A 23,630-nucleotide genomic window follows, 5' to 3' on the forward strand; every position below is an offset into this window, starting at 1 on the left:
ATTTGCCTGGTGGTGGCCCACATCACAAAGTGTATGAAGAACCCACCAGCAACCACCTCACAGAAGAGGGCCCACAACACAAAAAGGTGAGGAACCCAACATGAACACCCTCAAACCAGAGGGCCCACACCGTAAAGGGGATGGGAACACAGCAGGAACCACCTTAAACCAGAGGGCCAACATAACAAACGGGATGTGAATCCAGAAGGAAACACCACACACCAGAGGGCCCACAACACGAAGGGTATGAGGAACCAAGCAGGAAGCACCTCACACCACAAGGCCGACATCACAAAGGGGATGAGCAACAAAGCAGGAACCACTTCACACCACAGGGCCCACATCACAAAGGGTATGGGGAACCCAGCAGGAACCAACTCACAACAGAGCACTCACATCACAAAGGGGAAGAGCAACAAAGCAGGAACCACTTCACACCAGAGGGCCCACATCACAAAGGGTATGGGGAAACTAGCATGAACCACCTCACACCAGAGGGCACACATCACAAAGGGGATGAATAACCCAGCAGGATCCACAACACACCAAAGGGCCCACATCATAAAAAGGTGAGGAACCCAACAGGAACCAACTAAAAATACAGGGCCCACATCACACATGGGATGGAAACCCAGTAGGAGCTACCTCTCACCAAAGGGCCCACATCACAAAGGGTATGAGGAACCCAGCAGGCACCACCCCACACAATGCGGCCCACATCACAAAGGGGAAGAGCAACAAACCAGAACCCACTTCACACCAGAGGGCCCACATCACAAAGGGTATGAGGAACCCAGCAGGCACCACCCCACACAATGCGGCCCACATCACAAAAAGGTGAGGAACCAAACAGGAACCACCTCAAACCAGAGGGCCCACATCACAAAGGGGATGAGAACCCAGCAGGAACCACCTCACACCACAGGGCCCACATCACAAAGGGGATGAGCAACAAAGCAGGAACCACCTCAGACCAGAGGGCCCACATCACAAAGGGGAGGGAATCCAGCATGAACCACCTCACACCAAAGGGCCCACATCACCAAGGGGATGAGAAACACAGAAGGAAACATCTGACACAGAGGGACCACATCACAAAGGTTACGGGAATGAGGCAGAAATGACCTCACACAAAGGACCCGTATCACAAAGGTGATGAGGATCCCAGGAGGAACCACCTCACATCAGAGGGCTCACATCATAAAATGGTGAGGAACCCAACAGGAACCACTTCAAACCAGAGGGCCCACATTATAAAGGGGATGAGAAACAAAGAAGGAAAAACCTCACACCAGAGGGCACACATCACAAATGGTATGAGGAACCCAGCAGGCAGCACCTCACAGAATGCGGCCCACATCACAGAAGGTTTAGGAGCCCAATAGGAAACACTTCACACGAGAGTGCCCACATCAGAAAGAGGATGGAAACCGAGCAGGAACCACCTGTCACCAAAGGGTCCACATAACAAATGGGATGAGGAAACCAGCCGGAACCACCTCACACCAGAGGGCCCAGATCACAAAGGAGATGGAAACACAGCAGGATCCACCTCACACAAGAGGGCCCAAATCACAGCAAGGTGAGGTACCCAACAGCAACCACCTCAAACCAAAGGGCCCACATCACAAAGGGGATGAGAAACCCAGCAGGAAGCACCTCACAACAGAGTGCCCACATCACAAAGGGTATGAGGAACCCAGCAGGCAGCACCTCACAGAATGCGGCCCACATCACAAAAAGGTGAGGAACCGAACAGGAACCCCGTCAAACCAGAGGGCCCACATCACAAATGGGATGAGCAACAAAGCAGGAACCACTTCACACCAGAGGGCCAACATCACAAATGGTATGTGGAACCCAGCAGGAACCACCTCACACACCAGAGGGCCCACATCACAAAGGGGATGATTAACCCAGCAGGATCCACCTCACACCAAAGGGCACACATCACAAAGGGGATGAGGGACCCAGCAGGAACCACCTCACACCAAAGGCCCCACATAATAAAACGGTGAGGAACCCAACAGGAACCACCTCAAACCAGAGGGCCCACATCACAAAGGGGATGGGAACCCAGTAGGAACTACCGCTCACCAAAGGGCCCACATCACAAAGGATATGAGGAACCCAGCAGGAAGCACCTCATGCTAGAGCGCCCACATCACAAAGGGGAAGAGCAACAAAGCAGGAACCACTTCACACCAGAGGGCCCACATCACAAAGGGTATGAGGAACCCAGCAGGTAGCACCTCACAGAATGCGGCCCACATCACAAAAAGGTGAGGAACCGAACAGGAACCCCGTCAAACCAGAGGGCCCACATCACAAAAGGGATGAGCAACAAAGCAGGAACCACTTCACACCAGAGGGCCCACATCACAAAGAGGAAGGGAATCCAGCATGAACCACCTCACACCAAAGGGCCCATATCACAAAGGGGATGGAAACCAAGCAGGAACCACCTCACACCAAAGGGCCCATATCACAAACGGGATGAGGAGCCCAGCAGGATCCACCTTACACCAAAGGGCCCACATCACTAAGGGGATGCGGAACTCAGCAGGAACCACCTCAAACCAGAGCGCACACATCACTAAGGGGAGGAGCAACAAAGCAGGAACAACTTCACACCAGAGGGCACACATCACAAAGAATGTGAGGAACTCTCAGGAACCACCTCACACCAGAGTGCCCATATCACAGAAAGATAAGGAACCCAATAGGAAACACCTCACACCAAAGGGCCCACATCACAAAGGGTGTGAGGAACCCAGCAGGATCCACCTCACACCAAAGGGCCCACATTATACAAAGGTGATCAACCCAACAGGAACCAACTCAAATCAGAGTGCCCACATCACAAAGGGGATGGGTACCCAGCAGGAAGCACCTCACACCAAAGGGCCCACATCACAAAGGGGATGAGGAACCCAGCAGGAAGCACCTCACACCAGAGGGCCCACATCACATAGGGGATGAGCAACAAAGCACGAACCACTTCACACCAGAGGGCCCACATCACAAAGGGGAAGGGAATCCAGCAGGAACCACCGGACACCAAAGTGCCCACATCACAAAGGGGATGAGGAACCCAGCAGGAACCACTTCACACCAAAGGCCCCACATAATAAAACGGTGAGAAACCCAACAGGAACCACCTCAAACCAGAGGGCCCACATCACAAAGGGGAGGAGCAACAAAGCAGGAACAACTTCACACCAGAGGGCACACATCACAAACAGTATGAGGAACCCAGCAGGAACCACCTCACATAAGGAGGCCGATATCACAGAAAGGTTAGCAACCCAATAGGAAACACCTCACACGAGAGTGCCCACGTCACAAAGAGGATGGAAACCCAGCAGGAACCACCTGTCACCAAAGGGTCCACATTACAAATGGGATGAGGAAACCAGCAGGAGCCACCTCACACCAGAGGACCCACATCACAAAGGGGATGGAAACACAGCGGGATGCACCTCACACAAGAGGGCCCAAATCACAGAAAGGTGAGGTACCCAACAGCAACCACCTCACACCAGAGTGACCACATCACAAAGGGGATGAGGAACCCAGCAGGAACCACCTCACACAAGGAGGTCCATATCACAGAAAGGTTAGGAACCGAATAGGAAACACCTCACACGAGAGTGCCCACATCACAAAGAGGATGGAAACGATGTCAACGATGTCAAACGATGGATCGATGTCACACCGAAGGGCCCACATCATAAAAAGGTGAGGAACCCAACAGGAACCACCTCAAACCAGAGGGCCCACATCTCAAAGGGGATGAGAACCCAGCATGAACCACAAAGGGTATGAGGAACCCAGCAGGAACCACACCAGGAAGCAAGCTAAGATTCAGGCTAAGATTCCATGCTTCCACTGCAGGTGGCATGGGTTCCATCTCTTGTCAGGGAAATAAGACCCCCACATGCCATGGGGCACAGGCAAAAAAATTTAAAAAGTAATACATATTATTTTCCCTTATAGGTTATTACAAAATATTGAGTATAGTTCCCTGTGCTATGTAGTAGGTCCTTGTTGCTTACCTATTTTATATATAGCAGTGTGTATATATTAATCCCAAGCTCCTAATTTATAACCTATAAGGGAAAAGAATCTGAAAAAGGATATATATATATATATATATATATATAACTGAATCACTGTGCTATACATCTGAAATTAACATAACATTGTAAACCAACTATACTACAATAAAAAAATAAAATTGGTATAAAATTTTTAAGAAGTAATACATAATTGCTTTAAAAACTTTATAGAGAAACATTACAAAAATAGGTGCCTAGAATATGAAGGTCTTTCTAAGCACTGTCACTAGCAAAATGTATGTTCCTCTACATTTTGTTTTCTGTGCATATTCTAAAACATGCGATTTTATTTGTAAAAATTGCATCGTATTAATTGCAATGCTCTGCAACTCCTGCGTTACTGAAAGCCTGCCTCTCGCTGAAAGCTCAGCCGACAGCAGGAAGCCCAGTGCCAGGCCAGGGAAAGGATTCTTAAGGCTGAGCCCCAGCACAGAAACACTCTCGGGGTAGCAGGGGAGAGGGCCAGCTCTGGCTGCTCAGAAGGGGTGTTGGCTGGAAAATCCTGAGCGGGGGGCTTGTAGAGCTTGTATCAGTTTAATATGGGTCCCTCTCCTGGACTTGCCCAAATAGAACTCCAACACATGTAGCATCAGGCCTAGCCTCGGCCCCTGGGGTGGCTATAGTCAAGATGAGACATGGCAGCCTCAACTGGTCCCAACTGACATCCCCAGCTCCTCATGCACCATGGGCAGATGCGGATCCTGGAAGTGAGGAGTTGATGCCTTCTGAGCCCTGGGTTCTTCTCTCTCTCTCTCTCTCTCCTTCAGTGAACATATATTGAATGCCTGCTCAGTGCTAGGCAAGGCACTGGGTGCCAGAAGCATGAAAATGAATGAAACACTGTCCCTGAGCCCACAGTAAAGTGGGGACTTGGTCACATAAGCAGGTCGCTTATTACACAGTGGGGTATGTAAAGACTGAGCGTCAGGCAGAGGGTGTTCTGGGAGCCTGGAGGAAGAGCACTCGGCTGGGCATGGGGGTGCCAGGGAAGCTTCCTGGGAGAGGGTGTGCTTGAACTGAGTTAGCCAAGTGAAGGAGGGGGAAAATATCCCAGTCAGAGGGAAGCATGGGCAAAGACACAAAGGTGAGAAAGGGTCTGGCCTGCTGCAGGGGTTACAAGGAATCTGGTGTTGCTGGAGCAAAAAACGGTGAGGCGGCAGGGGGTTACTGAGACATGAGGCTGGAGAGGTAGAAGGGGGCCAGATCAGATAGGGTCTTATGCACCTTGTAGAGGAGGTTACAGCTTTGATCCTGTAGGCCACAGGAGCCGTTGAACATTTTAAGGCAGAAAAGTGAGCCAATCAAACTGTCCCCTGGGGATAATGGATCAGAGAAGCCTCCGAATCCTGATTATTGCCCAGTGTACCATGGGAATAAATGGAACACTGTCATTTACTCTCATTCAACAAAGATGCACAGAGTCACTGCTATGTGCTGGGCACTGTGCCAGGTCTGGGGGTAGAGTTGTGAGAACAACTGGAGAGAAACACGCATACAGTCAGGCAGGCAGGACAGACCTTGGCTACCGCATTGTAACAGAGTCTGATGAGTAAGAGACGTGGCCAGGGCCGTGGAGAAAAACCTGGCTCACGGAAAGCCTCAGAGGAAGTGGCGTTCATGACAAGCCTGAAGGATACGGAGTCAGCCTGCCTTCGCTAAAAATTTTCCATAACTCACATGCTATTGGTCAATCCAAAGCCCCACTGGATCACAGGTGCCGTGGCAAGTCGGGGCCATCACCTCAGCACTAGCTGCCAGTGATGAGCTGGGTCAGCAGGTGCGGGTGGAAGATGAGGCAACATGGCTTTAGCAAGAACATCCCAGGAGCTCCATGAGTGTGGGATTAAAGGGGAGAAGAGGGAGAAACAGATGTTTCAGCCAGTCAGACTCATTGGGAAAAACTACAGGAATTTAACAGGCAGGACCTACAAACTGGGTGAGTTGTGACCCCAGAGCTTTGAGACCCTGTACCTGCCCCAGAGGCAGGGCAGTCCATAGCTGTGCTGCTAGACACAGTTTCCTTCCAAATGGGCTTGTATTCCACAAACGCACTCCATTGGACAGCTGGGAGGGGTGGGTCATGCATTTCTTTTCATCTCACATGTGCCAAGTCTGGGCACCTTGCCTCTCTGCATCTCCTCTCGCAGTTGGAAAAGAATATCATAGACATCTGCCTGGAGCTGCTAGACAAGAGCCTGAACTTCCAGATTGACCCAGCCACAGACTAGGCCCTGCGGGGCAGCCCCGTCCACGTCAGCAGAGTGGTGTGTGCCATGGGGAGGCTGGGTCTCTTTCTGCCCACCCGGGGCATGTCCAGGGAGGGCGGAAGCTGTGCAGGGGAGCCCTGCCCACTCACGGTTGCCCCTGCAGTGAGGGAATGAAGAGTCGAGAGGCAGAGGCCCTCCAGCAAAGCCATTTTTGATGAGACTGATGGAAGAATGTGGGTAACAGGTTTTCTCAGCTGAGCTCTGAAAGAGCTGGATGTGGGCCATCACCTTCATTAATTCCAAATTGCATTTTTTGGGAAAGACTAAGTGTAGCTCTGGTTTGGGAAATAGTCTCGTTGTTTCTAAATTTCTGCTCTTAAGAGCCAAGCTCTGGCTTTGCAGGGATGGGGCATGGAGGGGTTAAGAGGGTGGGTAGAAACAGAATAATAAACTAATTAACAGTGGTACACAAGTCAGAATAGCTGGCTTCCCACCCTCACCCCTTCCCCAGCAGGTAAAATGAGATCAAAGCCTCCTGCATCTCAGGCCCAGGGTCCTTGCAAAGGCAACCCACACCTCACATCTCGTTGAGGAAAAGGCTGCTTCTAATGCTTCTACATATGGCTTCTCTTCAGATCAACAGCAACGATGACCGTGGGGTGCTCAATGGAGACTGGAGCGAGAATTACTCAGACGGCATCAACCCCGTGGAGTGGACGGGCAGCGTGGCCATCCTAAAGCAGTGGCATGCCACAGTCTGCCAGCCAGTGTGCTACGGGCAGTGCTGGGTCTTTGCCACTGTCATGTGCACAGGTAGGGAGTGGAAAGGGCCCCATGGAAAGATAAAAAATACAATGGCTCATGTCGCAACCCTCTGAACCATTCTTGTCCCAGAAATCTCACACAGTTCCCACCAAGGGACATTTGCAAGGAAGCAAAACGTCTCATCAGTGACCTCAGGCTTCACATATCTGAGCTCATTTCAGAGGGTGGTTCTGAGGGGGAAACCACACACTTCTCAGAACCTGGCGCCCTTCCCTTCTTTCGAACTTGGACAAACCTAACAGAATCCTCTTAAGAGCCTGGCTGGGAATTGTCCAGGTCTAAGACAGGAATGAGGTGAGAGGCCAAGTAATTAGAAAACTTACAAACTGATTAGTGTCCTTTCTGAGCACAGAGAATGGGCTTGATGAAGATGCATACATGGGAGCGAAAGGTGTGTCTGAGCAGGGGTATGGGCCACGGGGCCAGAGCAAGATGGCAGACGAAGAACAATGACCTTGAATCTAGAGTTGTCACATGTTCAGAGGGCCTGGAGGCCTGATTCAGCCCAGGGAGTCAGGGGAAGGGGGACCAAGAGAGATCAGCTTCTCAGAGAGGGAGTGAATGCTACATTAGTAGAAGAAAAGCTTAAAAATTGGTACTGGGAAAGAGGGCAACTGGAAATTGGTTTGCTGGTGACAAGAGGAGCAAGCTGAAGGCAGGGGAGGAGGCTGTTGAGGGAGGGCACACCTGGAAATGAGTTATATACTGCAGGTAGCAAGAGGAGGCTTTCTGCTTCACTCAGGGCCACACTTGCTTCTGGTCCTCACCCTGCCCCCAGGCCTAGGCCGGCTCTCCGCCTCCTGGCAGGCGTATCTATGTACCTGCCTTGGGCCACCATCAGGAAGTTATTCTTGTTGGCTGGGCAAAGAGGTCAAGTATGGCTTTTTCTCACAAGACTCTCTAGTCTAATCCAGGGAAGCCAGATCTGCCCACAACTTGGTGTTTATTGAGGGCTCAGGCCTTTTGTGTAGAAATTCCCTGTATGCAAAGGCTGGTGCAGTGTGCGTGTGTGTGCGCACGCGCGCTGGACCCATCTCCAGGCTCTCGCAGGAAGCCTGTGGAGCCCCAGGCTGCTAAGAAGCAGATGCCAGCCCCCTGTCCAAGGGCACCAGGAGGTTTCTGTCAGCACCCACACAGGATGACTTCATATGGGTTGGCGAGGGGGAGCTACTCCTCTGCAGCTGCACAGCCCCATCTGGAGTTGGATGCCTTGATTGCCCAGGGGTAAGAAACCAGGAATTCGACAGCTTTGATGCCCAGAGTCACAGACATTTGGGTGAACTGGGATGTCTGAGTCATCCAGGGATCAGGCGTAAGACTGAAGGCAGAGAATGGATCAATCCTGTATATGTTAGAGAGGGAGCCTTCCTGGGCCTGGAAGAGCCTAGAGTCTAATGGGCCAGGTGCGTGTGTGTAGAAGGAGAGGGTCAGAGGTTTGGGTGTGGTTGTCTGGAACTGGTTGGTGAGAGAGATGGAGCCAGTGAATGGAGATTATGGTATGAAAGCAGGCCAATTAAAATGTTTATGAGAATCACGGCGCTTTAGTGACCTAGGAAGCAAAGGGTTGGGCAAAGTGGGTCAAACGTGGCCGGGTCCACCTGCAGCTCCATCAATACCAGCCTTCCCCAACAGGGCCACCATGTTTTACATTAATAAATATGTCTATCAGTTTGGAAAACTCATTCATTCATCCAACAACACATACTGAGTCCTTATGCTAGGCACTGTGCTTCTAATAATCTTGGTCATAAAGACGGGTAAGACCCAGCCTCAATCCTCCACTAAAAGTCAAGGATTTAGTCAAACTCCTTAATCCAATACAGTTGCCAAAGCATGTTGTTAAAAATTATTCTTCTTCTTTAACAATCACAATAGCTGACACTGGGGACTTCCTTGGTGCCAGGCATTGTGCTAAAACCCTTGACAGCCTAGAGTAATGGTGAAGCTTGGGTTCAAATACCAGCACTACCATTAATTGTCTGAGTAACCCTGGGCAAGTCATTTAACTTGTACCTCAGTCTCCTCAGACATATGATGAGGAAATTAATAGTACCTACCTCGTCGGGTTATTGAAAGGACTGACTGAGTTCATACATGGAGAGTGCTTAGAATAATGCCTGGCTACAGTGAGAATTCAGTAAGTTCTAACCAGGATCACCTTGTTTGATTCCCCAGAAGAGCTTTAGAGGTAGGTTCTATCATTATCTCCATTTTACAGATGAGGAAATTGAGTGGCAGGGCTAGTCTCACATTGAGGTCTGGCTGGCTGTAACCACTAGACTATACTGCTGCATGAACGATGCTAGCAGCTGCCATTTAGCCAGCATCCCCTGTGCTTAAGGCACATGCTGCGTACTTTACAATGCTCACAACCATCTGCAAAGTCGGTATCATTAATTACAATTTACAGATGAGAAAACTGAGGCTTAAGGTGACCACGTGACTCCAGTCTGACTCAGAAGTGCATTCTCCCCTCTGCAGCTCTTCCTCCCTGTATTACCTGTTTTCATAACAACAGCATATTGACTTCAAGCTTCCTAAAGAAAAATCACAAAAAGGAGATTTTCCATGCATCAAAGATACGATTATAATTTTTTGGACAGATGTTTCCTTGACATCAATTTACTTGGCTGTTACTTTGGGAATTTCAGAGAAATCCCTGACCTACCCTCCTTCCAGTGCTCATGTCTGACTGCTCCATAGGTCTCTCTCAGTCACTAGGCTTTTCCTGTCCTGGCCGTCCACTCCTTGTGACAACGTCAGACCCCTCAGCCCTGAGGTCTATGAAATAGCCTGGATGCCTTGCTCTGTAACAAGGGAACAGAAGGGACAGTGATGTTCTGTTGCCTGAAAATTCTCCCCAAAACCAGGCGTCAAAAAGCCACCTATGGTACTATATGATTCCATATATGTGAAATGCCCAGAATAGGCCAATTTATACAGACAGAGAGTGGATTCGTGGTTGCCTAGGGCTGGGGGCACGGGAGAATGGGAAGTGACTGCTGGCGGGCATTGAGTGTCTTTCTGAGGTGATGAAATGGTCTGGGATTAGACAGTGGAGATTGTTACGCAACCTGTGAATATATTACACACCACTGAATTGTACACTTTAAAAGGGTAAATTTTGTGACATGTGGATTGTATCTCAATAAAACTGTTTAAAAAAGAAAAGCCAGGCATCCTGGGGATGTGCCTGGTCTGTCCCTGCCCACAGCTGCAGGGGGTGGGGTGGGGGCAGCCGTGACTTGGGCTTGAGGGTTGGGATTCTGAGCAGGCCTACGGGCATCATCCCCTCCTCTGTAAAGTAGGGTCCTGGGCCCAGAGCCCCAGAGGAGGGTGGTGGGAAATAGCCCGGGAGATGAGGAGGCTGTGTGCTTAGGGCACCCAAAACTACCCCACACGTACATCTTTTACATACTGGATTCCCAATGATCTGGCTCGCATGTAGAGTCCTCTGCTTAAAACCACTGTGAACACCCTTGGGTTAGAAGTCATCTAAGATTTCTTCTCACTCAGTTGTATAGTGGTCTCTATGAAGTGTCTCATTATCTTCATTTCAGTACAATAACTCTAGTCCTCATTGTTTTTACTGAGCCCTTCCTTCTCAAAGAAGGAACCCCAGCCAAGGTCCTGGCACATTATTTTGCCTCAACCTTTGGCTTAAGTATGAATCTACTGTTATTCCCCACTGATTTATGAGACATCAACGACTGTATGGAATGTTCCCTCGCAGGGTGGTGGGTTAACATGTGGCAAGCACTTGGGAAAATGTCTGGCACATGCTGAGATTGACATGAGTGTTAGCTATTGTACAATTAGCCTGATACTGCCTTTTTTAAACTATAAATTTATTTATTATTTTATTTATTTTTTGGCTGCATTGGGTCTTTGTTGCTGCACTCAGGCTTTCTCTAGTTGTGGTGAGCGGGGCTACTCTTCGTTGCAGTGCACAGGCTTCTCATTGCGGTGGCTTCTCTTGTTGCGGAGCACGGGCTCTAGGCACACAGGCTTCAGTAGTTGTGGCACGTGGGCTCAGTAGTTGTGGCTTGTGGGCTCTAGAGCGCTGGCTCAGTAGTTGTGGTGCATGGGCTTAGTTGCTCTATGGCATGTGGGATCTTCCCGGACCAGGGCTCAAACCCATTTCCTCTGCATTGGCAGGCGGATTCTTAACCACTGCGCCACCAGGGGAAGTCCCAATACTGCTTTTTTTAAATTGAAGTGTAGTTGGTTTACAATGTTGTGTTAGTTTCAGGTATACAGCAAAGTGATTCAGTTATACATATATATATATTCTTTTTCAGATTCTTTTCCCTTATAGATTACTGCAAGATATTGAGTAGAGTTCCCTGTGCTATACAGTAGGTCCTTGTTGGTTATCTATTTTATATATAGTAGTATGAATCTGTTAATCCCAAACTCCTAATTTATCCCTCTCCCTCCCTTTCCCCTTTGGTAACCATAAGTTTGTTTTCTCTGTCTGTGAGTCTATTTTTGTTTTGTAAATAAGTTCATTTGAATGAGTGCTGAACGGCTGAGTGAAGAGACATAGTAATTAATGCCAGGAGTGTGGTTCCTAATATACCTTAGGAACTCTGCAGTCCCTTTCCTGACTCTGAGATCTTGTCCACCTTTGTCCATGTGCAACTGTGTGAATGTGTATGCATGTGTGTGCACACATACAAAAACACACACACCCCATAAGGGTTTCTCTTTTACGAGGGACTCAGCTCCCACCGAATTATCCATGAAAGAGTCACGTGAGACTCATGTCAAACTGAGGCATCAGGACTGATAGCCTGCAGAAGTGAGGTTAAAGAAAACTCACTTCAACATGAATTTAATGAGCATCTACTCTGGGCAGCACTGTGCTAGGAACGAAGAAACGCAAGAAAAGTATTTGATCTGAGCCCTACTCTAGGGGGATTTGTAATCTGGCTGACAAGATAAGATAAATATATGAGATCATAGAGAGCTTCATGCATTGATAAAATGTGTGGCATTGGTGACTGGAATCAAGTGAGAGCATGGGAAGGGAGATTAGTGTGGCATGGAGTAGTCAGTGAAAACGTCACAGAGGAAGGCGCTTTGAGAATGATGCCTTCCCAGCGTTGCTGGGACGTCTAGTGAAGTTGCAGTGGGGTTTTGAGATGAGAGAAATGTGGGTTTAAATCCTGCCCTGGCTCTCCTCTTCCTGCCATGTGACCTCAACCTCTCTAAACTTCAGGTTTTTCCTCTTCAAAGGTGGGATAATCACAGCGCTGTGGAGAGGATTAAGTGTGATTATGCCTGTGCAGTGATTGGCACCATGCCTGGCACCTATGAGGATGATGATGTCATCGACTGGCAAGGAAGCTTGGAAAGAATGAAAGACAAGCTCGGTTGGGGATGTGCTTAGTGACGGCAAGGTGTCCATGCAGGCTCAAGATTCAAATTCAGGAGTCGTGGGCAAGGAGTGAGAGATGAAGCCACAAGACAGGAGGAGCTCTTTGCGGGGGTACAGAGAAAGCAGGACAGAGGGGGCAAAACCCCATGAAACATGTATGTGCACAACTGTGCAGATCTGAATGCTGTCAGCTCCCTTTGTGTGATACCGGAGCTACAGCCTTGGCCTTCTCCCTATGTAAGAAGCAATTCTTGTCCCTCTGTTGCCTCACTGCGACAGCTGTTGTCCCCTATCCCAGTCCTCTCACAAGGCACGATGAGGAAGTGGTGAGAACGGATCAGTGCAAATCCATTACCACTCAAAGCTTATGCTCTACAGACAATCAAGCTTGGTAACCACAGCACAGCACACAGTGACGGTGCTGTGCTGAAGTCGGAAATCACCAGAATCGACAAAAGATTCAAGACATTCATTCACCCATCCAGCAAAGATGCACTACGTTTCTGCAATACAGACCTGCCTTGTATTGTTAATGGTTGTATAACGATAAAGCTGACTATCACACAATCCCTGCCCTCAGGAAGACAGACTCATAAACAAATCATTACACACCATGTACCATGTCTAGTAGAGAACTCAGAGCGCCATGAGACCAATGACCTGTGCTCAGGTGGAAAAGTGCCCATCCCGCCATGTCTGGCAGGAGTTGACAACACCACTGGCACTTCATGAATTCATCAATCATGGTGAAGAATGGAGGCTTGCTCCTTGCTCTCCCTGCCCACCCCTCCTTGGCATGTGCTCTTATTACCGTAAGTGTTATACACCCTCCTGACTGTAATCTTAACATAAATGTGCCCATGCAATGCTCCTGAGTCACTTGCATGCTCTCGCCTCACTCCTGTCTCATGCTCCTTCAGTGGTAGCTTTTCCCACCTTCACCTTCCCCTCCAAGGCGGTCCTGTGTCACCTCCACCTTCAATTCACTGTCAGCTCTGCTCACTCCCTGCCCTCCATTCCTTGCAGATCTGTGCAGACCTGCCGTTCCAAGGAAGTGCATCCTCCCCCTTTGGGCTTCTCTGCATCCAGGGATGTGTCCCCACCCCAGCCTGGAAGGGCTTTGTGCCAAAATATAAGAAGGAGCGTAAACTAAAATCTATAAGCAAATAAATGCTTAATATAAATAAGTATCTAAACTAAAAATTATAAACATTTTAAAATGACAGTAGTATTTGTGAAGAACCCTTAGAAATATCTGTATTTTTTGACTCAGTCATTTTACCTCTTGGAATCTGTCCCAAAGGGGGAAAAGTAGAATTGAGCTACAGAGATGTCCATCACAGTATTATTTACAACAGGGGAAAAATTAGAAACCAAGCAAATGTCTAAAAATAACCTCTGCTGAAGTGAAAAAAAAAATACATGAACCCATAACAATACCAAAAAATGGGAGAGGGGGATTGAAATGCTTTTCTTTACAGAAGAATGCCAGCTAATACAGGTAGAAGAAATGATAGTGTTAGAATATAATCATTTTGGTACCACCAGTATAATAATTAATTCAGGCAAGGATCATCAAGGATGTTTGTCAAGGCAAGTCAAGCTGCTGAGTCTTGCCAAAGGAGGCATGCCTCTCCCACCCTGCTGGCTGGGGCAGGGGAACCCAACACTTGCTGGACCCTCTATTGGCCCTGGCAGTGCTTGTCTGAGCAACCAGCTGCCTAACCTTTGTGTGGAGCCCCAGGGAGAGGAGCTTAGGAAGGTGGGGAGGGAAGTTGGAAGTGTCGCCAACCCAGTGCCCCAGACAGCTCCTGCCTGCCAAATGCATGATTTCCCTGAGCCTAAGGGAGCTAAGTCCAGGAATCCACAGCCCACAGGAGATTTTTCTGTCCTTTCTACAGTGATGAGGTGCCTGGGGATCCCCACCCAAGTAATCACCAACTTTGACTCTGGCCACGACACAGACGGAAACCTGATCGTAGATGAGTATTATGACAACACAGGCAGGACTTTGGAGAGTAAGAAGAAGGACAGTGTCTGGCGAGAGACACCTTCTCTTTCTAGGGCAAACCCTACCAGCAGGAAGCAGGCCAGGACTGTACCTATGAGCCTGCTGCCCTCTCATGCCTCACCCCCATTTTCACCAGCCCCAGGGCTTGCTAGCCCCAGCCCGAAGGCTGGGAGGCAGCTGAACACAAATACGATGATTTTCTGAGTCTAGAATTGTCACATCACAAGAGCTCTCTGCCCTGGGGGAGTTTTCCCCTTTGTCACCTCCTTCATTTAATACTCAGCCTGTGGCTCTGACCACAGGAGGGCCTGAAGTCTCACCTCTGGACACAAAAAAACCTCTGCCTCTGTGACTGCTTCTGTGAGTCAGCAGCACATACAGGAAAGGGCTTCAAGGGTCTCTTTGAGAGAGAGTGAAGGGTTTTTAACTTCCGTTGCCTCTGGAAACCTTCACTCTTATTTACAAAGAGAGGAAAGCTCTTTTCCGGGCAAGTTGAGGCTCACAGGAGGAAGAGCGGTCACCTGTCACCCACGGAGGGGTGCAGGCCTGTGGTGCCCTGTCTTTCTATCTAGCCGTCCATCACACATCGCCCCCTGCCTTGCTCCAGAAAGAACTTGAGCATCATAAACTCTCCCTCAGCTTCATCTGACACCCACTCCTCTGGCTTCTCCCTCAGGAATTTCCACGTCTGGAATGAGTGCTGGATGGCCCGGAATGACCTCTTCCCGGATACGGAGGCTGGCAGCTGCTGGACGCCACACCTCAGGAGATGAGCAACAGTGAGGCTCTTGGGAGGACAGGCAGAGCCCACTCCCACAGAAACAGACCCGACTCCACCCGGCCCTGCAGCCACAGCCCACTGAGGCCCCCCTGTTCCCCTTTAGGCCTCTACTGCTACGGCCCTGCCTCCATCAGTGCCATCAACGAAGGAGAGGTGGATCTGAACTAGGACACAGCCTTCGCCTTCTCCATGGTAAATGCTGACCGCATGGCCTGGCTGGTCTTTGGAGGGAAGGAGCAGAAACTTCACCTGGACACCAATTCTGTTGGCAATTTTATCAGCACCAAGAGGATCCAGAGTGATGAGCGGGATGACGTCACGGAAAACTGCAAGTACGGAGAAGGTACGACCAATCCCTGTAGGCACCTTCCCCACTACCCCAGAGAACCTCTCTGCCAGCTGGGGCAGCCCTCTGGGGTGTGGATGGGCAGGACCCAGGCCCACTGTCTCCTCAGCCCTACAGGTTTTTTTTTTTTTTTTTTTTTTTTTTTTTGCGGTACGCAGGCCTCTCACTGTTGTGGCCTCTCCCATTGCGGAGCACAGGCTCCGGACACACAGGCTCAGCGGCCATGGCTCACGGGCCCAGCTGCTCCGTGGCATGTGGGATCCTCCCGGACCGGGGCACGAACCCGTGTCCCCTGCATCGGCAGGTGGACTCTCAACCCCTGCGCCACCAGGGAAGCCCAGCCCTTCAGTTTTAAGGTCCCAGTTGGGGTGTCCCCACTGCCTCACTTTCTCATGCCCACCACCACCCCACTCCCCACAGGCCAGTGAGCACCCTCCACAAGATGGTCACATTGATTGCAGGGCCACTGACAGGCATCCCATCAACAGTGTATGAATTCCTTGCGCCTGCCTTCCCGAAAAATCAGCCTCCCACTGAAGATGGCAGGGGATTGAGTAAACTCTCTATTAATTTTATTAATTTCATTTAGCTTATTGTTTGATTCACGTTTCATTGGGTGTTTGGAGGACAGGCCAGACCATAGCCAGCACCGAGGCCCATGTAAGGCCAAATGTTCACTCCTACGTCCACCCTGTGCAGAGGATGATTCTGAGAGATGGGAGCCCTAGCAGGGTCTTCTGACCCAAGCCAGCAAGAGCAAGGGGCATCTACATCAGTCAGCTGTACTGATTCCTGGAAACTGAGACAAACCACCAGTTTCAACCACCAGGGAGCCAAGCAAAAATATGCAGTCCAAGAGGGCCAGAAGCAGGGTGAGGGGCAGGACCCGAGCAGGAGTGATTCATGACTACACAGGGTGGGGGCAGGGGTACCTGAGGTTCCTGGGAGCGCCAGCAAGTGGGTGTCTGTGGTGTGTCCGTGTCGGCCTTTGGGGCCAACACAGGGGAGCTCCAGAGTCTGAGCCTGAGAGACAAGCACTGAACACATCCAAGGGTACTGGCGATCATCCCCTCCACCCCCGTTCTCTCTGTGGCTATTTTGGTGGGGGATCCTGAGGACAAGTGGTTTATCACTGAGAAGATTCAAGAACTACTGGACAGGGACATGTAAAAGTATGAGATTAGAGCACTCCCTAACACCATACACAAAAATAAGCTCAAAATGGATTAAAGACCTAAATGTAAGGCCAGAAACTATCAAACTCTTAGAGGAAAACACAGGCAGAACACTCTATGACATAAATCACAGCAAGATCCTTTTTGACCCACCCCCTAGAGAAATGGAAATAAAAACAAACAAATGGGACCTAATGAAACTTAAAGCTTTTGCACAGCAAAGGAAACCATAAACAAGACCAAAAGACAACCCTCAGAATGGGAGAAAATATTTGCAAATGAAGCAACTGACAAAGGATTAATCTCCAAAATTTATAAGCAGCTCATGCAGCTCAATAACAAAAAAACAAACAACCCAATCCAAAAATGGGCAGAAGACCTAAATAGACATTCCTCCAAAGAAGATATACAGATTGCCAACAAACACATGAAAGAATGCTCAACACCATTAATCATTAGAGAAATGCAAATCAAAACTACAATGAGATATCATCTCATAATCTCAAAAAATCTAGAAACAATAATGCTGGAGAGGGTGTGGAGAAAAGGGAACATTCTTGCACTGCTGGTGGGAATGTGAATTGGTACAGCCACTATGGAGAACAGTATGAAGGTTCCTTAAAGAAACTACAAATAGAACTACCATATGACCCAGCAATGCCACTACTGGGCATATACCCTGAGAAAACCATAATTCAAAAAGAGTCATGTACCAAAATGTTCATTGCAGCTCTATTTACAATAGCCCGGAAATGGAAACAACCTAAGTGTCCATCATCGGATGAATGGATAAAGAAGATGTGGCACATATATACAATGGAATATTACTCAGCCATAAAAAGAAATGAAATTGAGCTATTTGTAATGAGGTGGATAGACCTAAGTCTGTCATACAGAGTGAAGTGTCAGAAAGAGAAAGACAAATACCGTATGCTAACACATATATATGGAATTTAAGAAAAAAAAATGTCATGAAGAACCTAGGGGTAGGACAGGAATGAAGACACAGACCTACTAGAGAACGGACTTGAGGATATGGGGAGGGGGAAGGGTAAGCTGTGACAAAGCGAGAGGCATGGACATATATACACTAACAAACGTAAGGTAGATAGCTAGTGGGAAGCAGCTGCATAGCACAGGGAGATCAGCTCGGTGCTTTGTGACCACCTGGAGGGGTGGGATAGGGAGGGTGAGAGGGAGGGAGATGCAAGAGGGAAGAGATATGGGGATATATGTATAACTGATTCACTTTGTTATAAAGCAGAAACTAACACACCATTGTAAAGCAATTATACTCCAATAAAGATGTAAAAAAAAAAAAGAACTACTGGAAGGAAGGAGAGTGAGCCAGGGAGGCGGGGAAGGGGAGAAAGCCAATGCAGAGCACCTTGTCAGGCGGGGTTAGCACCGTGGGCTGCTGGGACTCAGTCCTGCTGGGACTCAGTCCTGCTGGGGGCCCTGCCAGTGGGGTGACCTGGGAAAATGCAGGACGAAGAATGCTGTTGTCTAATCATGGCCCAAATTAGTTGTTGTTAATCTGAAATCCAAATGAAACTACCCTGTATTTTTATTTGCTAGATCTGGCAACCCTATCAGAGATTTAGTGTAAAGTGTAGAACAACACCGCAGATTTATCCCACCCACGAGGCAAGGGGCCTAGGCTCTTCATCCACCAACTCCTTTCAGTCAGGGGTTTGAGGGCTGCTCCTTGGGGGGCATAACTTCCCTAGCACTCCTGGCCTGCTCCACGCATGGGCGGAGTCAGCTCTGGTGGCAGAGAAAGCCACAAAGAGCCGCAGGTGCTAGAATTTGAAATTAGGGCACGTGGGCACTGACACAGCAAGTGCCAAGGAGATGTGAGTGGGGCACTGACAGCATGTGCTACAGAGGTCCACAGGGTTCTGCTGTGAACTTGGGCCGGGGGGCCAGCGGGTGGTTGGAGCTATTTTCCAGTGGGCCTGAGTGTCCTGTTCAGTCAGATAGCATTCTGTCTCCTCCCACTGGACTGGCAGAATCTGGGGTCGAGCAGCCCACAGATGAGCTAAGTCTGATTCACACCTCTCTGGGCTCACTCTTACTGAAGCCAATGTTGCAAGATCCTCTTCTGCCTGGATCCAGGCTTAGAATGACCCCAGAGCGAGGGGAGAAGAGTGGCCTCAGCCTGGGGAGATTGTGGGGTTGCACTGAGGGGACCAGTAAGTGCTCAGTGAAGGCAGCTGCTGGGATTATTAGGGAAGCACGGATGAGTGTTCCTGCACATCCTGGCCACAGCGCCTGCCGCACATCCTGGCCACAGCGCCTGCCCAGGACTGAAGCCTGGGTACTCTGGAAACTCGGCTTCCTTAATTTCCTTTTTTTTTTTTTTTTTTACCGTAGCTTCTCAGTTTCTCAATTTCCAGGAATTAGTCTTCAACTGACCCATAATTTGGTCCTGGAGCAGAAAATCACACCATGTCCTGTTGTCTTTAAGGTTTATTCCTCTGCATTGTGAGCCTTCATCTTTCCCTTGGGGAACACGGGATAGAGTCCAGTGGTCGTGAGCACAGATTTTCACGTCAGATGAATTTGGTTTCCACTTGACTCTGCCCTGTGCAAGCTGTGCGACTTGGGCGAGTGACATGACCTCTCTGAGCCCCATTTTCCTCATCTGTATATGGAATGATAATAATAATAGTAATACATCTCTCTCACAGTTGATATGAAGATGAAAGGTGTAAGAGCTCAGCAGAGTGTGACTCCTGGAAAGACTTGATGACTAGTAAGGAGCCTTTGTTATTGGAAATGAAGGTTTTAACACCCTGGTGGAGCCTTCACGGAGGGTGTTCAGCCAAGGTTTACCCTCTGGGTCAGCCTGGCCTACAGCTGGTTCTGTGCTCTGTCCTCCCAGGTTCCCTCCAGGAGAGGCAGGTGATTCTGAAGGCTCTTCAGAAGCTGAAGCCTGGAAGGTCCCAAGGCTCCCTCCAAACAAACTTCCAGGTCCATGCTGCCAAGGGACAGTCCTAGGAGCCTTGCTACGCCTTCCCTTCGGCCCAGTGATGTTGTCCAGGTCTCCCTGAAATTCCAGCTGCTCGACCCACCCGACATGGGCCGGGACATAAGGTTTGTCCTGCTGGCCCTCAACACGGCGCCCCAGTTCAAGGACCTCAAAGTGAACCTGAGTGCCCAGTCTCTGCTGCATGATGGCAGCCCCCTGCCCCCATTCTGGCAGGACACAGCCTTCATCACATTCTCTCCTGAAGAAGGTATGGGCTCTGGGTATGGGCATGGGGACAGTCTGTGAACACAGTGGCTTATGGAAATGCCAGTGGGGTCAAGCCAGCCAACAAGGGTTTGGGGGCAGACCCCTGTGACACTGGTCTTCCTAGTGTCCCCTCCAGCACAGAGTCTTCCTCCTTCCCTTCCTTCCTTCCCTCTCCCTCCCTTCTCCTCTCCTCCTTCTGTTTCTTTCCTTTGTCCTCCTCCTTCTTCTCCTCCAATCCTTTCTTTACTACTTCAAGGAATATAGCCTGGGTTAGTGGGGAAAGCCTGAGCTTTGAAGTCATCCAGACCTTGGTTACAGCCTCAGTGCACCCATTTACCAGCAGAATGACCCTAAACAAGCCATTTCACCTCTCAGCCCCTCCATCTGAAAACCGAGTACCTACTTTACTGGGGATCAGTACAGGTTGGCCCCCTCCTCTCTGTAGAAGGGTCCCCAGATCCACCCAGGCCCAGCTGATTTCCCCAGCGAGTCTCACCTCATCCTGTGTTCTCTCCCTAGCAAAGACCTATCCCTGCAAAATCCCCTATTCCCAGTATGGCCAGTACCTGTCCACAGACAAGCTGATCCGCATCAGTGCCCTGGGTGAAGAGAAGAGCAGTCCCGAGAAGACCGTGGTGAACAAGATCATCACCTTAGCCTGTCCCGGCATCATGATTAATGTAGGCAAGAGCCCTGCGTGTGACCTGAGGGCTCCTTGGGTCCAGCTTGGGCCGGGGGCGGTGGGGGAGCCCCCTGAGAGCTTGCTCAGGAGAGCAGCCCCTCCTGTCCCCTGCCTCTTCTGTGGCCTCCAGGAACCTCCCACCAGGAGCGGGAGGTTTATCTGAACACACTCGGTCTCCATCCTCTTACACCATGAGAGGCCTTCCCCAGGGTCAACATGAGGAAACACGGGCTCAAATGGGAGGGTCCTGAGAGGGGGAAAAGCACTGCGCGAACAAAGGTCAGCTTAGGTTTGACTTGCCATTTCCTGGCTGTGCATCCTTGGACAAGCCCCTGGGCTTCTGCATCTTGAACTGTCAATGATGGGATTAGACCAGATGGCCTCCAAGGACCCCTCCTTCTCTGACATTCTGGTGGGGAGACTTCACAGGGCCCTTCCTGCCAGTGCTGTCTCCCCAGTGCCAAGTAGCCCCCTGGACCCTGCTGAGTGAGCCTGGGGTGCCCCCTGGTGGGGTGTGTCTGGCAAGCCCAGCCACTGGAGTCTGTTTTAGGGAGGGTTTCCAAAGGTGCCTTCAAGTTTCCTGAGGCTACTTCCTTCTCTCTATGCCCCAAATGATCCTTTGCTCTTGACTCACGCACTGGTGTGAAAAGAAATCAAGCCAGTCTGGGCTTCCCTGGTGGCGCAGTGGTTGAGAGTCTGCCTGCCGATGCAGGGGACACGGGTTCGTGCCCCGGTCCGCGAAGATCCCACATGCCGCGGAGCGGCTGGGCCCGTGAGCCATGGCCGCTGAGCCTGCGCGTCCGGAGCCTGTGCTCCGCAACGGGAGAGGCCACAACAGTGAGAGGCCCGCGTACTGCAAAAAAAAAAAAAAAAAAAAAAAAAAAAGAAATCAAGCCAGTTAAGATAAGAGGGTAGGAAGGGATGGAGTCAGATTGCAAAAAGAAGAAACCAGCAAAAATTGCCAGAAAATATTCTATCCACTCAAAGTATGCACGAGAGTCCTTTGGGAGCTCTTGCTTATTTCACACTTGGATGAAATCCTTGGAGCAGAGGAAATATTACTGGAGACTCCCAACTCACCAGACCTTTCCATATGCTGGGCTGAGTAGAAATATTTTACACAAACATCCATACATGTATAAGTGAAGTAAAAGTTTCATGTAACAATATCTTTTGTGATGTACACTGATATTCTCTTCTATTTCATTTTTTTAAATGTTAATGACAACCCATTAAGTTGTCCATAGTTGGAAAAACACAGGCCACGGAAATCCAGCTCTTCAGGAACAGATCTAGGGAACAGTGCCCTCCATAAATGCCTGGTGAACCGGGGGATGAGACTAATTCTCTGCTCCCTCCTCTCTGGATTTCCCTGTTCAGGCTTTAGGAGCAGCCATTGTGAACCGGCCACTCTTCATACAGGTGATATTTTCAAACCCTCTCTCGGAGCAGGTTGAAGATTGTGTACTGACTGTGGAAGGAAGTGGTCTCTTTAGGAGACGGCAGAGAGTGCTGTGAGTGCTCCGCCCTCCCTCCCATCTTATCCTGGGGGTAGCACTGTCCTTTCTGGACACAGAGAAAGGGGAGGCCTGGTTGCTGCGTGGAAAGGGACTGTGGGGTTATCATAATCCTATGGTTTTCTGACATTCTCCTTTCTCTGCTGCAGCATTGGAGTCCTCAAACCCCATCACAGAGCCAGCCTCACTCTGGAGACTGTCCCCTTCAAGAGTGGCCAAAGGCAGATCCAAGCAAATCTGAGCAGCAACAAGTTTAAAGACATCAAGGGTTACAGGAACGTCTATGTAGACTTTGGGTTATAAATTCTGGGACAATGAGGTGGACACGTAGATGTTAAGCTTCAGGGAAAGAGCAGGTTCAAACGCAAGCTGTGCCATTCCCCACCCAAACAGAGGCTTCTCTGGGCTCCGACGTGAGCAGCAGAGAGATGCTGGCAATGGATAGTCCCCTGGGCCATTTGCACAGCTCCCCAGGACTCTGTTAAGGGCCCAGGAATTCCATGGTGTCCCGCCCAGAATTGTGAGATTGGCCACGCAGTCCAGAATTGTTGGACTTGGCCATGATTTACTGATCCCCAGATGTCCAGAAAAGAAGAAGACTGGCTGAGCAGCTCACTGTCACTTTGTCATTGCAATGGCTACTTCCCTAGTACCAATAAACTTCAGCCCTCATTCTCATCTTTGTGCCCATACAGTCATCACTTCCCCCACAGCAGCTCCCACCTGTTCCCTGGATTCTGGGAGTCTCCTACTGTTCTACTACCTGAGCCCACTCACTCATTCAAGAAACATTTACTGAGTGCCTGGTATGTGCCAGGCACTGTTCTGAGTGTACAGGATGAAGTGGTAAATAAAGCAAAGTCCCTGCCCCCTGGAGCTTACATCCTGCCGGGGGTGGGGGGGGGGGGAGACAGAGAATAAACATGTCAACCAGTAAGGAAGGCGCTTACAGATGGTGTATCAGTCGTGATTGAGTTAGGAAAACAAAAGGTGTTTCTACATGCTACTATCTTTGTGACTTAGAAAAAAGTCTGGAAGATCTCTCACTTGGCCATCCTTTGAATCCCTTCCCAAATCACATCCAAGAGGTCCCTCAGTCTTAACAGTTCCAACCCCTTGGCTGAAAGTCCACCAGTGCGTTGTGGTCTAGCATGGCCCTGGGATGGCTGTGTTCCAGGGAGAAAGCCAGCTGAATAATGCAGTGAGGTCGATTTTGGGTAGGGAATGAAATACTCTCAGACTTTTCTATTGGTTGCAGCTTGTGTTTATGGTCCTACTGAGCACAAAGCAAACTGCAAGCATTATCTCCTCTGGGACACACCCACTTTCTCACAGCAATGC

General features: G+C 49.7%; 1 protein-coding gene across 1 annotated transcript in view; it reads left to right on the top strand.

Moving 5' to 3' along the window:
* Positions 1-23,050, top strand: part of LOC101285190 (uncharacterized) — a 51,901-nt gene extending 28,851 nt beyond the window's left edge. Inside the window, 10 exon segments of the mRNA XM_049705853.1 lie at positions 6,269-6,396; positions 6,963-7,141; positions 14,438-14,576; positions 15,224-15,267; positions 15,270-15,671; positions 19,737-19,812; positions 19,814-20,091; positions 20,610-20,770; positions 22,153-22,286; positions 22,439-23,050. Of these exon segments, the coding sequence (XP_049561810.1) occupies positions 6,269-6,396; positions 6,963-7,141; positions 14,438-14,576; positions 15,224-15,267; positions 15,270-15,671; positions 19,737-19,812; positions 19,814-20,091; positions 20,610-20,770; positions 22,153-22,286; positions 22,439-22,592 (1,695 nt within the window). The 3' untranslated portion in view covers positions 22,593-23,050.
* The last annotated feature ends 580 nt before the right edge of the window (positions 23,051-23,630 follow it).

This window comes from Orcinus orca, chromosome 2 (assembly GCF_937001465.1).
Source record: "Orcinus orca chromosome 2, mOrcOrc1.1, whole genome shotgun sequence".
NCBI lineage: Eukaryota > Metazoa > Chordata > Mammalia > Artiodactyla > Delphinidae > Orcinus > Orcinus orca.